Source organism: Aulonocara stuartgranti (genome assembly GCF_965226115.1).
Source record: "Aulonocara stuartgranti genome assembly, chromosome: 6".
In the NCBI taxonomy this organism is placed as follows: domain Eukaryota; kingdom Metazoa; phylum Chordata; class Actinopteri; order Cichliformes; family Cichlidae; genus Aulonocara; species Aulonocara stuartgranti.
In genome coordinates this window covers 8006781-8022114 of record NC_138944.1, presented here as the reverse complement: position 1 = coordinate 8022114, position 15334 = coordinate 8006781, and the positions used below count along the sequence as shown (strand labels likewise).

Here is a 15334-nt window from a genome sequence, read left to right as displayed (position 1 = left end):
AGGACCCCTTGTGTGTCTGTCTCTAACACGATCAACCTGTTGGGTGACAGACGTTTAAAATGCTCTGCCTCGTCCTCGTCTTATCCAGATAGAACAAGCTGTTGCCAGCCAACTTCAATTAACCACAAAGCGGTCAAGCCAATCTGGGGACACAAGTAACTGAGAGATGTGCTCATGTGAAGGTCCACACCGTAAAATTAACTGACCGATTACACGGTCAAGTTATCACATTTTGTACAATTTCCTTTTCTCAGCTAGGCAGTAAAATTCCTTTTTATAGACCACACTGTATGAAAGCATGCTCTTATTTTACAGCATCATTAAGATGGGTGTTCCTGATTAAAAGATATTAGCAGGATTACTAGGCAGCTGCCATATGGTTTGTGAAGCACTGAAATCAGGATGGCACAGGTGTTAAGCAACTGTAGATGCTTCTTATAGCTGAAGTTTACATCACATCATCTGAAAGAGTAGTAGCTGACAACTGATGGGGCTTCTTTTGGCATTTCTTTTTGCACATCAGTGGAGCCACACTGAGATGTAATGAAGCCTAAAGCATTAAAGCAACAAGTCTGGTGTGCTATAACCAGTTGTTCCAGTCAGAGCTATTATACTTTTATATGTGTAATCTTTTTTTTTTTTTTTTTTTTTTTAAATTGGCGGATTCATTGTTAAACTTCAAATGTAATTACTAATAAGCAGGATACTTTTTAGGCTAAATATTTAATAAATTCTGGGTTAAAAAATAAAAATACAGTGCTTTGTGAAGACAGTTGATTCTAAAATGTAGACATCCTGAGTGCACTCCCCTCCACCCTCCACACCCACCCTTAGCTTTTATTTTTTTAAGTTTAGTGAACTATAACTTGTTCCAGTTTAGAACGCATTTGGATGTTATAGTTTAGCTTATTGCACACTTCTCCACACTTTTGCAGATTTCTGGCTGGTTTAGTTCAAATTGCACAATATTGCGGGTTTTGGTTAAGTTCAATCAACTGGATCGCACTTTTACATGAAATGACATGGCTACGAAGTTGGTGAACTTTAATTCTGTATCATTTCGGCTGTTAAAAGTCCCCCCTCCAATCATCTGTACACCCTCCTCCGCTGCCCACTCTAAACACACCTCCCTCTCCTCCAGTCCTCCTCCTCTTAAGGCTACTTCGCCAGATGGTGCAGCCTTTTCTTTTGTTTACCCATCGCCCCTGAGTTTACCCAACTAACCTTAGCTACGCAACTATGGAAACTTCTCGGGGAGCATCACCGCCGGACACCGACAAGTAAGTCAGATGTTAATCTCGTGTTGAGTGAACCGTCTGCTCCAAACATCTTTGTCGGAACATGAAAAAGACCTGCATCCACCTCTTACTTAGCCATCCCTACTTTTTTTTTTTAACAACCACTTCAGCCAGCTGTTTTCGCTTCGTGCTGTTTTCTGCTTATAAAGACACAGATAATTTGCTGTGCTTCCAATAAAACTCCCCGTGATTAAACAAGCTAGCAGCTGCAGAGTTCGCTCTCCCGCTGCGTTTCTGACACCTGTGGAATCGTCTACCGTTAGTACTTTTTTTTTATTATTTGTGATTTCTCTATCTAACTTTTGTCAATTTGTCCGCATAACTGTTCGCTATCCGATTGACAACTGGAGTAGCCAATGACAAGATGGGAAAGTTTGTGTACGCCGCCGTTGCCACGGTTACGCACCGACATTCCAAAGATCTGGAAATCGAGGGGCGGGACTACAGTTTAAGCACGGGTGGATGCGCTTTTGAACAGCGAGTCACGGCAAGAAAAAAAAAGAGAAAACTTACAGTAACTCCATAAGCTGAGAAGAAGCATGCGTTTCTCAGCGTAAAGTAATAAACGCGCTGTTTGGGGTGTTAACTCACAGCACTGTTCAAGCAGGGATAACTCTGCTAGCATGCACAGCTAACTAAACTAACGGTAACGCGTCAGCTAGTCCCAGCTAATGTCAGTGTCCTTCTAACAAGAGTTAAAACATATGTGCTCACATTTATCACACTGAGCTTTTATTTAACGTAAACAAAAGCGAAAGTTGTTTGGGGGGAAAAAAGGAGAAAGTTGTGAAGTTTTTGCACAGCACAGGTGTGCTGGGCTGGGTCTCTGTAGACCTGACAGAACTGGTGACTTTATAGGTGTGGCTGTGTCCTCCCAACTTCCAGTGATCTGATAGAACACTTTACATGGGCCCAAGAGCATTTGGTGTAGAAGCCCACATGTTAAGCATGTTAGGGTTAAGAAATCGGTCATGATTGATTTGGTTCTGTTCTTTTGTACTTTAGGTAACCTGCCCGGAGAAAAGATGGTGACACCAGGATGGGAGGCCTAGCAAGGTGGTGCCAAGGCTGAGGCTTGGGTTCTCACCCACCTGCTGCATTTTGAACTGCTGCTCATTTTTCGTAGCAATCTGACGCCAGGGCTGCTTGACGAGAAGACGTTGGAGGCACGCTGCGTTCTTGCTTTAGTAGAGATTAGGGACCTACAATGACAAATGTAAATTGAAACTCACTGAATAAATGGACAAGAGAAAATTTCCTGGCACAATGTCCAGGCAAATGGATGTGTCATGCAAAAGGCGCCCCATCGGTGGCAGCGGTCTGAACTTCCCTCAGTCTCAGCAGGGTTGTATACGGGCTGTGGAGGTAGCAAGAGGGAGAACAGGGTATGGCTTTACGCTGTCAGGCCAAAGCCCTTGTGTCCTTAGCTGTATCCTGAAAGGAAGCCCTGCTGACTATGTGGGGTTGCGCTCCGGGGACTACATCCTCTCTGTGAATGACATCAACGTCTCCAAGGCGTCACACGAAGATGTGGTCAAACTGATCGGACGCTGCTCTGGTGTTTTGAAACTAGTAATCGCTGAGGGAGAACGTCACAGGCGACACCACCAACGCTCTGCCGGCGGTCGTCACCATAGCAGCAACACAATGGCGGCATCCTACCTGGACTCATGCTCCAGTGATGATGAGTTGGATGGATTCTGTGATAACAGTGTTAACAATAACAACAACAGCAGGTCAGGCTGTGGAGCCCGTGGAGGCTGGTACAAACCCAAACTGGACACTAAGCAGCTGGGCATCAACCGGGCAGAGAAGGTGGTGGCAGAGCTGCAGTCTGGAGGAATTTTTAACATGATCTTTGAGAACTCCAGCCACTCCTCCAGCAGCTCAGACAAAGAGAGACCTGGAGTAAGTACGTCCTCGTCAAAGCCACGTCCGCTGTCTGATTCCGAATTCCCAGCATATCGGAATTCCTCACGTTCCCAGAGCAACCCAAACCTGCTCTCTGAAGAGGAGATGGCCCAAGTTCTGAATGATGATTCGGTCTTCCTAGAATCAGACTTTCAGCATCTCCACCTTCAACACCATGAAGAGCAGGATGTTGATGATGGAGATGGTGGCGACTTGGGCCTAGAGCCCAGTGAGGGTATCCTCAATGTGGGAATGATTGTTGGCTATCTGGGCTCCATTGAGCTCGCCTCCACAGGCACAAATCTAGAAAGTGACAGTCTGCAGGCCATCAGAGGGAGCATGAGGCGCCTCCGGGCTGAGCAAAAGATTCATTCATTGGTCCTCATGAAGGTGCGAGTGGAGGTTTTTTTTCTTCTTCTTTTTTTCCCCTTGTGTTAATTTTAATGTGATTGTGTTATTATTGTTAACCATATTTTCCCTGGTATCAAGTTTGGTAACATGCATTAATTATATCCTACCAGGTTATGCATGACAGTGTGCGTCTGTGCAGTGACAGAGGTCAGGTCCTGGCCACCTATCCTGCAGAAAAACTAGCCTTCAGTGCATGTTGTCCCGATGACCGGCGATTCTTCGGACTGGTAACGATGCAAGCTACAGACGACCATGATGATAGGCACTTCAGCATTGCACGAGATGACGAGGGGAGTTTAAGGACTTCTTGTCATGTGTTTATTGTGGACCCAGATCTGTGTCACCACCAAGTAAGCGTTACAATTTAAACTGATGGGAAGGAAATATCTGCAGAATGTCTGTTTTTTTTGTTTTGTTTTTTAATGGCATGGGTAATATTACAACACAGTGATCAAGTACTCAAGAAGTTACTCATATATCTTAAATCTGGTGAACCTAATTTGTTCTAGTCGAAGCGATGGTTGTAAGCCAAAGATTTATTAGCAGCTACTTTTTCTGTATTGCATTAGGACAAACTCTCAGTAACTGTTACTTCCTCAGGTCCATCTGGGTGTTGCCAGGAGGTTTGGCTTTGAGTGTACCCCTGACCCAGACACAGGTGGCTGCTTGGAATTCCCACCCAGCTCTCAGCCTCTCCTCCAGTTTGTTTCTGTCCTTTACCGGGACATGGGAGACAACATCGAAGGGGTTCGCGCCCGTGCTTTCCATGACCCAGACAACGATGCCCAGCAAAACCACAGCACCAGTAGCAACAGCGATAGTGGGATTGGCAACTTTTTACCAGAGGAAAAGAGCAACAGAGTGCTTTTAGTTGACCTTGGAGGTCCTCCAAATCACAACCACGTCTCTGGGCCGCGCCACTGGGACAGCCCACCGTCATCGCAGCAGGCTTGGAGTCCCACTCTGGGAGCAGCAGCTTCTCATCCACCTCCTCCAACGCTGAGAAATGGCCATTATCGTAATGACCCCCACCTGGCTGATCTTCCTCACCCTCTCCCCTTATCTCACCCTGATGTCCCTGTCAGGCACTCACGAGGGGTCAACCCACACCACTACTCATCAGGGAAGCGGGGAGGAGCTGTTGGGGGAGGAGAATGGAGAGGGGCTGGAGGAGCAGTAGGGGTGGAACCGCAGAGGTGGCTACCAGTCCATGTGTTGAGAGACTGGCGTCAGCAGCACCACCACAGCCACCTCCAGGGCCTCAGCAGCGATCAGGAATCCTACGCAGAATCCACTGACGGATGGTCATCTGCCAACTGCAGCACCCTGCCCCCACCGATGAATAAGATCCCAGCCGACCGCTATCGCGCCCCGCTGGTGCCTGGAGACCACCTGCCACCACCTGGAGGGAGCCAGCCTCCACCTCTGTCACATCCCCACACCCACCGGCTGGCTGTTCAGAAAGATGAGTGGGCTAAGAAGTTATTTGGTACAGGAGACAGGGAGCGGACAGGAGCCGAGAGAAGTGAAAAAGAGAAGAAACGAGGAGGGAATGTCAAGGAGGGAGAGAAAAAGGTATGTTTTAAGAAAGTTTTAAAAGTATTACATTTAGTAAAATTCTGGATAAACAGAGTTATTTTGTGTAACTTTATTCATTTTATTTACATAACCAAATCCGTCATATAACTTTTTGATATTCCCTGAAGTGCTGTGTAGTGTCAGTTTGTAGGTTTTGGGAGAGTTGTGTTAAAACTGACCGCGAGATGAGAAGCCCAGTATGCAGCTGGCATCCCCCATCGCACATCTCTGTTGTTGAAATTTATTCTGTGTAGAGTCTGTTCAAAACGACAGTTTATTGAGGCTATAAATCCACGTGGGCATCGTTTTCTCAAGGCCTAGAATTTCACTCCTTCTGTGATCAAAGTATCATTTCACTTTGATACAAAACTTTTAACTTGTTTTGAAAGTCACTGGATAATTACACCACCCAGCTGGCTCTATCCCTAGACTTAGTGCAAGTGGATTGATATGTTATTTATCCCTCACTGCTCCAGTATCAGATCATTTATTATGCATTAGCCAGATAGCTGCCTTCACCTGAAAACCACCTGTTTTCCACTGTAATGGCATTAACAGCATAACAGCAGAGCAGGTTTAAGGTTTAGTGAAGTAATTGTGTAGTATCCTCTTATCTATTTGGCATAATTTTAAAAATAGCTTGGTTGCATTGTTGTATGAAAATACACTTCCTGTTTTTATGGTTGGTATATATATATATATATATATATATATATAAACACCCAGCACGCCCCTGCGGGCGGTTTATCCTTCAAGCTCGGGTCCTCTACCAGAGGCCTGGGAGCTTGAGGGTCCTGCGCAGTATCTTAGCTGTTCCCAGGACTGCGCTCTTCTGGACAGAGATCTCCGATGTTGTTCCCGGGATCTGCTGGAGCCACTCGCCTAGCTTGGGAGTCACCGCACCTAGTGCTCCGATTACCACGGGGACCACCGTTACCTTCATATATATATATATATATATATATATATATATATATAGTAGATGGGCTGATCATTGTTTTCAGAAAATGACAAGGAAATGCAAAGAGGAAAAGGTACAATACTGCATATCCAGCCTGACTAGATTCCATAAGTATTAATCAGCTTGTGAACAGAAATGCTCATGCACGAATATAGAAAACAGCCACTTATGCCTGCCTACATCTACATGTTGCGTATTATTATATTAACGTACAGAAGATAGTTGTTTTGATACTAAAGGAGGCTGGGACTTCCTCCAACAGATATCTTAGAAAACAGTGTCCCAGGGACTCTAAGGGACAACCAGAGTAAGTGTTTAAGACAGAGGCAGGAAGGTGGATATGAACCATGTCCTCGGACTGGAGAAGCAGAGTTTTGGATACTGTGGTGATTATGGTAAGCCAAAAAAACAAACAAAAAACAAAACAGATACAGTTGTGTAAGACTGTTGTTGTTTTCATTTTTCTTGTTAACTATTGCATGTAACATAGTAAGGCGTTAACATTAATTGACTCTTAATATTTGACACATGGTGGCACTGTTTCACTAACTAAACCTCTGCAGACTTATTTCAGCTAAAATCGAAAAAAAAAAAGAAAAATCAGTTCTTTTTAAAGTCTTTCGCGACTTTTTGATAAAAATCTGTTCATCTATGATTATGATTGACTCAGTAACAGAAAATACTACTACAATAAGTTTGTGTTGGATTGTTAGATTTAAAAACAAACAGTTGAATATTGATAAATGTGACCTAGTGAGTGTACACGAATTAGAGCTTAAATGAAAAGCGAGCTGTTTGTTAAGGTAGAAAAGGACTGAAAAATATCAGTCAGTTTGCTGTTTACTATAATTCATAAACAAAACAATCTATATTTTGGGATGTTTTAGGTTTTTATTTTAAGCTCAAATTATACTTGTTCACATTGTTATTGTTTTTACAGGACATGTGTCTGGTTTTGCTTTTGTTATTTTTATGTTGATAGCAGTGCTGTTGTAAACATGAAGCGCATCTGTTTGTTTATGAGTGTGCGTATGAGGGAGAGGGCGTCAAGATCAGCTACGCAGATAAAGGCTGTGGATTTTCCACTAAAATTTAGTCGTTTCACATTCTCTTCTCTCTGGAAAGGCTCTGGCGCAACCACGCCCAAAACAACCACAGCACCAGTGAGTCAGATCGACACTTTATCATTTCCCTTTCAACCTAAATCTCAGCTTCTCCAAAAATCCCCCTTTTTGTTGGCTTTAAGCTCTCTTGCAGTTACAAGTGAAACTTGGATTAATCTCACTGGTTATACAGAGGTCCTGTGAGAATGATTGTGTCTGCATATGCCATTAAGTGTTCAAATCTGCATTGTCTGACACACATGCGCGCACACACACAAATGCAGAAGTGACTCAGTATCCAGGCAACACCACTGGTCATCGCATGATGAAATGCAGAGGAGACCTGCTCCTAAGCAGCCAGTCAGATTCTACCTGCATTTGAAGCCTGTCAGCACTGGCTAATTACTCATTAATCAACACAGGGCCACTGATTGTGTGCGTCCTCTTATAATACTAGAAAAGTAGACTGATGCAATTTGTAAGAGAAGAGAAAGAAGGCAGAATATTGTTGTTCTCAAAGGATTAAAGAGCAACAGTTGTTAAAAGGTTAATTGTACACTTGTGAAGGCAAAACAGCACTAATTTCCTCTCCTCTTTAACAGCACTCAGAGTGGTTACGTTATTGTCTAATGGCTTTGGATAATAAATGTTCACGAGCCTGATGTGGTTATTTTTAGGCGGCAGTTTATGGCATAGTGCAACAGCTTGGCTGTTTTAACTTTATTCCACTAATTGGTGGGTTTCCAATGTAGTGTTCCTATGAACACTATACAATTTTAAGTATCCTTGGTATAATAAATACTACATGGAACTACACTTAGTAGGGATGTCAGTGAAATATGCTACAGTAAACTGCAAAAGCACATCATGCTGCTCAAGAAGAGTTCTGCTAGTACTGTTTGTTTGTACCTGCGTGTCTCTGTATTACCTCTGTGGCTGTGCATTTGACTCACGTGCTCTCTGGTATTGCATGCAAAATCACAGGATTGCACACGCCTCCGTGTAACATGTGGAATTTAACATTTAGTTCAAAAACAGCAACCCGTGCATGTGCAGACACGGTTGGGTTTCTTAAACGTTCAATGACTGAGTGCCGATTTAGGGAGCCAAAAAACCCACTTTTTATTACTGTATGTAATATGGCAGTTTAGAATATGGTGTATGTTGGTAGTACAAATGTTTTGTGCCCTTTTATAGTTATCATTAGTAGTGCTGAGCTCCTTAGGAAGGTTTAGTCCGTTATGACGGCTGGAACAACAGAGCTGAAATCACAGATATATTTTTACTGGATGAATGAAATCTAGAGTGCTGCATATTTTTTTTACATTTTATTTTAAAGTTTATATTGTTAAAGATAGTAAGAGTCAGGAAATATAGAAAGAAAATGTAGAAGACTGAGATGCAATGAGTAGGCCAACTAGCTGCAATCTGACCTGGAGATTTGGTGCTTAGTGCCCATGTGGTATGCAGCCTGCCCACTTATGCCTCAGGTCACATCATGGAAGGAATTTCAGTGAAATTTTCTGATTAACCCAATTAAAGTTCAGCCAAAAAACAAAGGAAATCTAATATTATTATATCATTCGGAAGATTTGATGTAAACTGTAGATAAACTGACATTCTTTCCCTTTTATCTTTGACAGAATACATATCATAGTTGGTTAACTAACAGATGATAATGATTACATACAGTAGTAATCTGTGATAATAATAATGATGATCTTTTTTTTTTTTTTATTAAACTGTCCTCCAGTCACCTACAAAGTATATTTGCCATCTATCAACTGTGGTGAAATTTCTCATGAATAAGAATAGGACACTAGTGCTAATATTTCACCATTATTTGTGTGTCGTGTTAGGGTAAAAACCTGAATGGTTAGTCACTATATGAGCTCTGTTATTCTATAAGAGGTATTTTGTTGGCCTAGTTAGTGTCCACATGTTCTTTTCAAAGGAAAGGGTCACTGCACACTGATACAAGGTTGTTCCGCTTGATCACCTTTACCCTACAATGAAACTGCTTGTTAATCTTAATGGGATGGTCTCTTGCAGGATGAGATTGCCCTCATCCCCCCCAAAAATGTGAGGGGTTACTTAATAGTTTGAGTTAAAAAATAGTAAATCATGATTTAATCTTTGTAGTCACCAAATTTCAACCCACTGGAAGATGTAACAAAAAACAAAACATAAAAAGAGTTGAGGGAGCATCTTTTTCTGAAGAATGGCGTTCATTTACATCAATAGAGCTCCAGAAACTCGACAGTGAATGTGAAGTGGTTGCAGAATGTGGTGGCAGACACAGACACTTTATTTTCATATGCATATAAGCCCTTGACTAGACCAAATACCAGAAAGTCTGGCTCCTCTGAAACAAAATATAAAGAAAAAAGAGGTGATTCAGGACTTTTGCTGAATAGTTTACAGATGACAAATATGAAGATAGTTTCCTTGAATGTGTACGTGTGCTTGTGATTGTGCCAGTTCACAATGAGGCTGTGAAGAAAGCCAGTCTATGTGTGCGTGCTGCTTTAGCCACTGGTGCTCTCATACTCTAAAGGAAATGCAGACTGATTGTCGTGTAGAGGACCCAAGTGCAAATATGTGGAGGTAGGCAATGATAAACTTAAAGTGAGCTGTTTATTATAAGCATGTTAGCAGTAATCCAAAAGGTAAACAAAAGTCCAAAAGAGGAACACTATAAACTATAAAGAAACACTCTGACAAAGGGAATACAGCAACTACATATACACATAAGGGCGATTAGGGGAAGTGCAGACAGCTGGGAGAACGAGAAATGGTTTAACTGAATCACAAGAGATGAGACAAAGATGCAATCTAAAAGCAAAGCACAAGGAACAACTAACGCAGGAAATAAAGCAGGAAGTGCAAAACCTAAATGGGGAATACAGACACATGAACTTAAATACAAAGGACACAGGGTGATGGAACACTGAAACTCTAAAGCTGCTAGGAACTGAGAGCTAAAGCAAGTACAGTAAGAATGCACGAAGCAAATCTAAACGTTAAATAAACCAGGAAGCAGAATAGAATATTTAAATAAAGTTAGGCCTTGGTTGTTGTTAGGATTAGCGCTAACCCTTAACATCTCCACCGTAAGCTCGTCCTACGCACAGAGTGGAGCAGGCAGCGGTTACTGATGGCGAAAGAGTAAAACAAAGAGCAGCTTTTGTCAAAAATATGAGAATCAGTCATCCAAATAAACTCGTATTTTGCACTGCAATTACTCTTGAGTGCCAGCAATAGACCAGCCAAGTTTTAAGTAGATCTAATAAACAGTTGTTGAGATGGGGCAAGAACAGATGGACATGCTTACAAAGATTTTTTTAGTTAATAAAATGTCTACAATATGAATGTAAACTGATGGTGTGTTTCTTTTCTATCCAGGGCGGTCGTTTCCGAGGTTTGACCATGGGATTCCCACCTCTCCAGCAGCGCTCCTCAGCTAGGCGCTCCTTTGGACGCTCCAAACGTCTCAGCTTGGCCCGCTCCCTGGATGATCTTGAGGTAGCATATATACAACACACAATCTATATGCGTGGACCTTTTCCAACACAAGTGTACCAACAAGTAATGCACATTACTGCAATATTTAAGGTCAGACTGGCTACTGTGTTACTGTCATGTTTGAGGCTCAGGTGTTGCCTCTGTCTCTAGTAAGAGTAGCTCATGCACTCCATACATGCTCACATGATGCATCAAGCTGATACATCTTCTCATATCACCATGGCAACATAGACAGTAAAGAACAGAGCCATCTTTTGTACTCACTTGTTTTTATTAATTTTAAAAATGTAACACCACAAAGATGCATCGGTATATTTCAAATAAACATAAAGCAGAAACATTAATTTGTTCCCCTCCCTAAGAGAAAATAAGAGCCTGGTTCCATTACATTACATAAAAAAGTTAGAGGGATCTATAGTCAAAATAACACACACATCAGCAATCTCTAGCTTTTTACCACCTAAAAGTTTCCAGAGCTTCACCAAGTTCACAAGGAGTGTAAGTAAGGACACTTAGACCCCATCAAATTCTGATTGTATATGCTTTTTTTTAAATTGTTGATTCTGAAAGCTCTGATGGCCAGTAAGCAACAGAAGAAGATCTCTTTACATTTCTCCAAGAAAAAGAAATCAAGCTTCTGTTCTGTCATAGGGACAAGTTAATGATTTTCTTTTGTTTGTTTTCTTAAATATAAACTGCGAAAATAGCAGCACTGCTACACTGTTGCAAGAATTAGCCTTTTGCGCTTCTTTTAGCTTCAAGAAATGACCTAGTATCCAGTCATTTGAAAGCCATGAGTTTTGCCCAACAATATCCCTATTTACAGGATTTAATACAGAGAAAATCAGCAATTGCTATTTTTGGACTTAGATGGGAAAGATACAAAGACTTATTATTACTTGTATTAGGTTGTGTTTGTATAACTTAAGGTGGGATTTTATTATGAAATTCCATTTCTGGAAGCGAATCATAAAACTGTCCTGGTGATAACAGTGTAAAAGAGTGTTGCTGTCATCATGACTTGTCTCTACGTGTGTCTGCGTGAAGGTTGCCAAGACCACGGTAGAGTCCTGCTGCCTCCACCAAAATTCTTAACAGTAGCTTTGGCTCTAAGATAGAGATCAGAGGACAGCTTAATGTTTCCGCCGTTTAGTGGTGACTGGGGTACCGTGGGAGCAGATAAGCAAATCCCACACTGTTGCATCAGTGGTGATAGTTTTTTTTTTTAAACAGACATTTTTGGCATTTTTCCCTTTATTGGACAGCACAGTAGATGGCAACAGGAAGCATGGGAGAAAGAGGGAAAACGACTGGGAGTTAAATACCGCAGAGGTCCCGGGCCTGCAGTTAAGGTGGAGGACTTGTATTTTAAACAGTGAGACCATTATTTAGCTAAATTAAAGCTGCTGTGTGTGTGTGGTTTTTTTCTTTTTTTTTTCTTTTTTTTTTAATGAGAAAAATCTTTTGAATGAATCGAATTCCTCAAAGCGAAAGTCTATTAGTAGACACTTGGAGCCTTCAAATTAACTTCACACTTTTATTATTCAGGTTCATTTCAAACTATATTTAATTTGCATTCGAAATGGAAAGTCCAAACGTCACCTACAGGCTCTTGAGAGCAGATTACGATGTAAAAACCATACACAATCAAGGATGATATTGGAAGCAGTGTAGAATTTCTGCTACTTGAGTTGGCAACTGTTGTATGAGCTTCACAGGGGTAGATGTCCCATTGCCAGAGCTTCCAATGGCAGGGCTCCTCTCTTCTTCTTTTTCTTCTTTTTCTTCTTCACCCCTTCATCCTCCCACTCTCTCTATTCCACCTTTTTCTTCCGGTCGTTAGGCCTTTTTCACTCGCTGCACATGCAGTAATGTCCACAAACAGAGAGGGCTTTGTGTTGTGTCGAGGGGGAAGGAGAGAGAGAGATTGGAGTGTGTGTGTGTGTGTATGTGTGTGTTTGTGTGGTGACGATGGTGGGGGGTAATGGGGTTCTAAGTGTTAGCCTGCACTTCTAACGAGCTCTGATGAGCAACAAGCTGACATTCCCCTCGTTAGTGCGGCCTCAACACAAAAGCACACACACATACAAATGCACACACAAATGCACAGTGTATATACACACATGCAGGAAGAGCTGTGCATGAAAATACACAAACAAATGCCAGCTTTAAATCGGTGACACACAAGCATATTTACACACACACACACACACACACACACACACACACACACACACACACACACACACACAACTATCAGAGATCTTGTTAGATGTGCTGCTCGAGCTGCTTTCAGACTGTGTGAGCAGGCGCGTTTGTGGCTCGTTTAGCAGAAATAAAAGACAGAGTTTGAGGCTCGTTTCGTATTCATCTGTCAGGGGGAGAAATATGATTTTACTAGTGTCATTTGTCCATTTGTTTGTCTGCCAGTAAAGAATGTGATTAAGCTTGGCAGAGAGGTGGATGAAAGACGAACAGTTTTGGTGCAGCTCTGGATCACCTTCTTTAACATTGGGAGAACTGCTATTGGTGGAAACCTGCAGTCTGCCTCTTAGTTCCCTTCTTGTCTTGTGACAGATCTGATTCTAGAGCCTAACTATTACGCAGTCGCGCAGCACCCACACACAAGTTGCAGACTTCAGTGTGTCAGGCTCCTAGTGGGACTTTAGTTAGGCATTTAACTTCTTTGTCTTCTTAGACATATACAGATACGCTCACACACATACAGACGCTAAAGAACGTGTTGAATAGTACACACAGACCTTTGTTTCAGAATACTAATGTTTAAAACCACAGAGAGCTATTTTAGAGACCATCACCAACCAAGAAAAAAAGAGCTACCTAACTCTAACTGAGTCAACCATTTCAAAGCAAACACATCATTTTTAACTGGTCCTGGAGGTTTGAAATCTGCAGTGTACTCGATTGAACTTAGTTAACAACGGTCACAAGAAATGATTCAGAATAAATGCACAAACACCAAGCAATTCTCACAATGGGCCGTTTGTGGCTGTTTGCACAATGAGCTGAAAGAAAACTATAGTTGGAAGAAGGTGAGATTTTTCTCCACTGTGCAGTGTTGAGCTTGAAGACAGGTCCAGCAAAATCCCAGTGGCACAAAAACAGGGAGTGTTATTAAATCTAAGAAGTAACTGGTGCTGTAATATTAAATCATTTTGATGCTTCCTGATAAAATAAAATGAAGAGCTTTATTATCTGTTAGCTCAGGCCAGTTTTTAATGCATATTATAAAGGTATTGTAAAATTTGGGTATTTCAAATGACAAGTATATATCATCAAGTGTACATAGCAAAATATTGAAATGTCTTCTATTTGTTTTGTCAGCATTTTTCTGCATTACTTACAATTGTTTATTTAATTTGTAGACTTGGTCATTTAAGTAGAATGCATGCAAGTCTCCTGAAATCTCAATATAACTCTAACTGAAGTTAGAATGCAGTTTTACAGAGGAAACTACAGTGTTTCTTTTAAAACTTTATTTATATCCTATATGCAATTCTGAACACTGGGCATTTAATAGATGGACATTTCTTGACAGATGGCTATTTCAGTTTAATGTATGTGGTTTTTGTCTTTTTTAGTGTTCTATTACATTTAAGACATTAGCATTATCTATATTTGTTTCAGCAAATGATCACCAATGAAGCAGAAGAAAGTGCTATTGCTATTAAATTTATTATTAAGCATAGTTAGAATAAAGCCACATATTAACTTTATCTTTATAAGGATAAGGCATCATCAAGTCTTGCTTTTGGTTTAATCCTTGTGCTTAACTATGACATAGATGAATTAAAATCTTAGCTTACATAGAGCGTGATTTACTTGTCGTAGCAAAGACTCAGTGCTCAAAATGTATTAACATTTATTATTGGTCTAGACTTGAAATGCCTTTTATGACCAAACATGTTAGTTACTTTAATTTATCATCCTTTTAGATGTTGTTTTTGTGTCTATAACATCTGGCTGATGAACACAAAATTATAAAATGCTTCATAAAAACATCAAAATTAATCAAAGCTAGGAATAAGAAGTGACCTCTATTTGTTTAACAATTTTATACTGGAATGTAAAAAAACGCAACTACCATTTTTCATTAGACCTTCTCCGGGTTTTTCTTTCCCACTACTTTCAAACTCCACGCCCTGCTTGTAATGCAGGTTATCTGTTGAAACAAGGCTCACCCTTGGTGACATGATTAGGGTTAATGTATCACATTTTGGAAAGCTTCCTTTATCCCTACAGAGTATATTATACAGCTGTTTTCAGAGGCTTCAGGGGTTGACAGCAGCATTTACTAATGTTTACTACTAATGTTTATCAAAAGAGCCGTTTTGGGAAAAATCTGTATAGAGCCACAAAAAATGCTTGTTATGAAAAAATAGCGGTCAAAGGACTCAATACTATCCTCTGTAAAATGCACCCAGTGGCATGTAAAGCCACCTTTAGTGGCAATAACTTGAAGTAATTGTATTCTGTATGTTTGTATCAGACTTTCACATCAGTGTGGGAGAATTTTGGCCCACTCT

At 41.1% G+C, this 15334-nt stretch overlaps 1 protein-coding gene across 7 annotated transcripts in view; it reads left to right on the top strand.

Annotated features, from left to right (window-relative positions):
• Positions 1–1112: 1112 nt before the first annotated feature.
• The window catches only part of rgs12b (regulator of G protein signaling 12b), a 44202-nt gene continuing 29980 nt past the window's right edge, over positions 1113–15334 (top strand). For 4 of the 7 annotated variants that reach the window (XM_082535440.1, XM_082535436.1, XM_082535442.1 and 1 more), the window contains exons 1-5: positions 1113–1280; positions 2304–3599; positions 3731–3970; positions 4221–5195; positions 10668–10787. In XM_082535440.1, coding sequence (XP_082391566.1) covers positions 2538–3599; positions 3731–3970; positions 4221–5195; positions 10668–10787 — 2397 coding nt within the window. In that variant the 5' untranslated portion in view covers positions 1113–1280; positions 2304–2537. The other 3 variants (XM_082535437.1, XM_082535439.1, XM_082535438.1) reach the window with 3 other exon arrangements.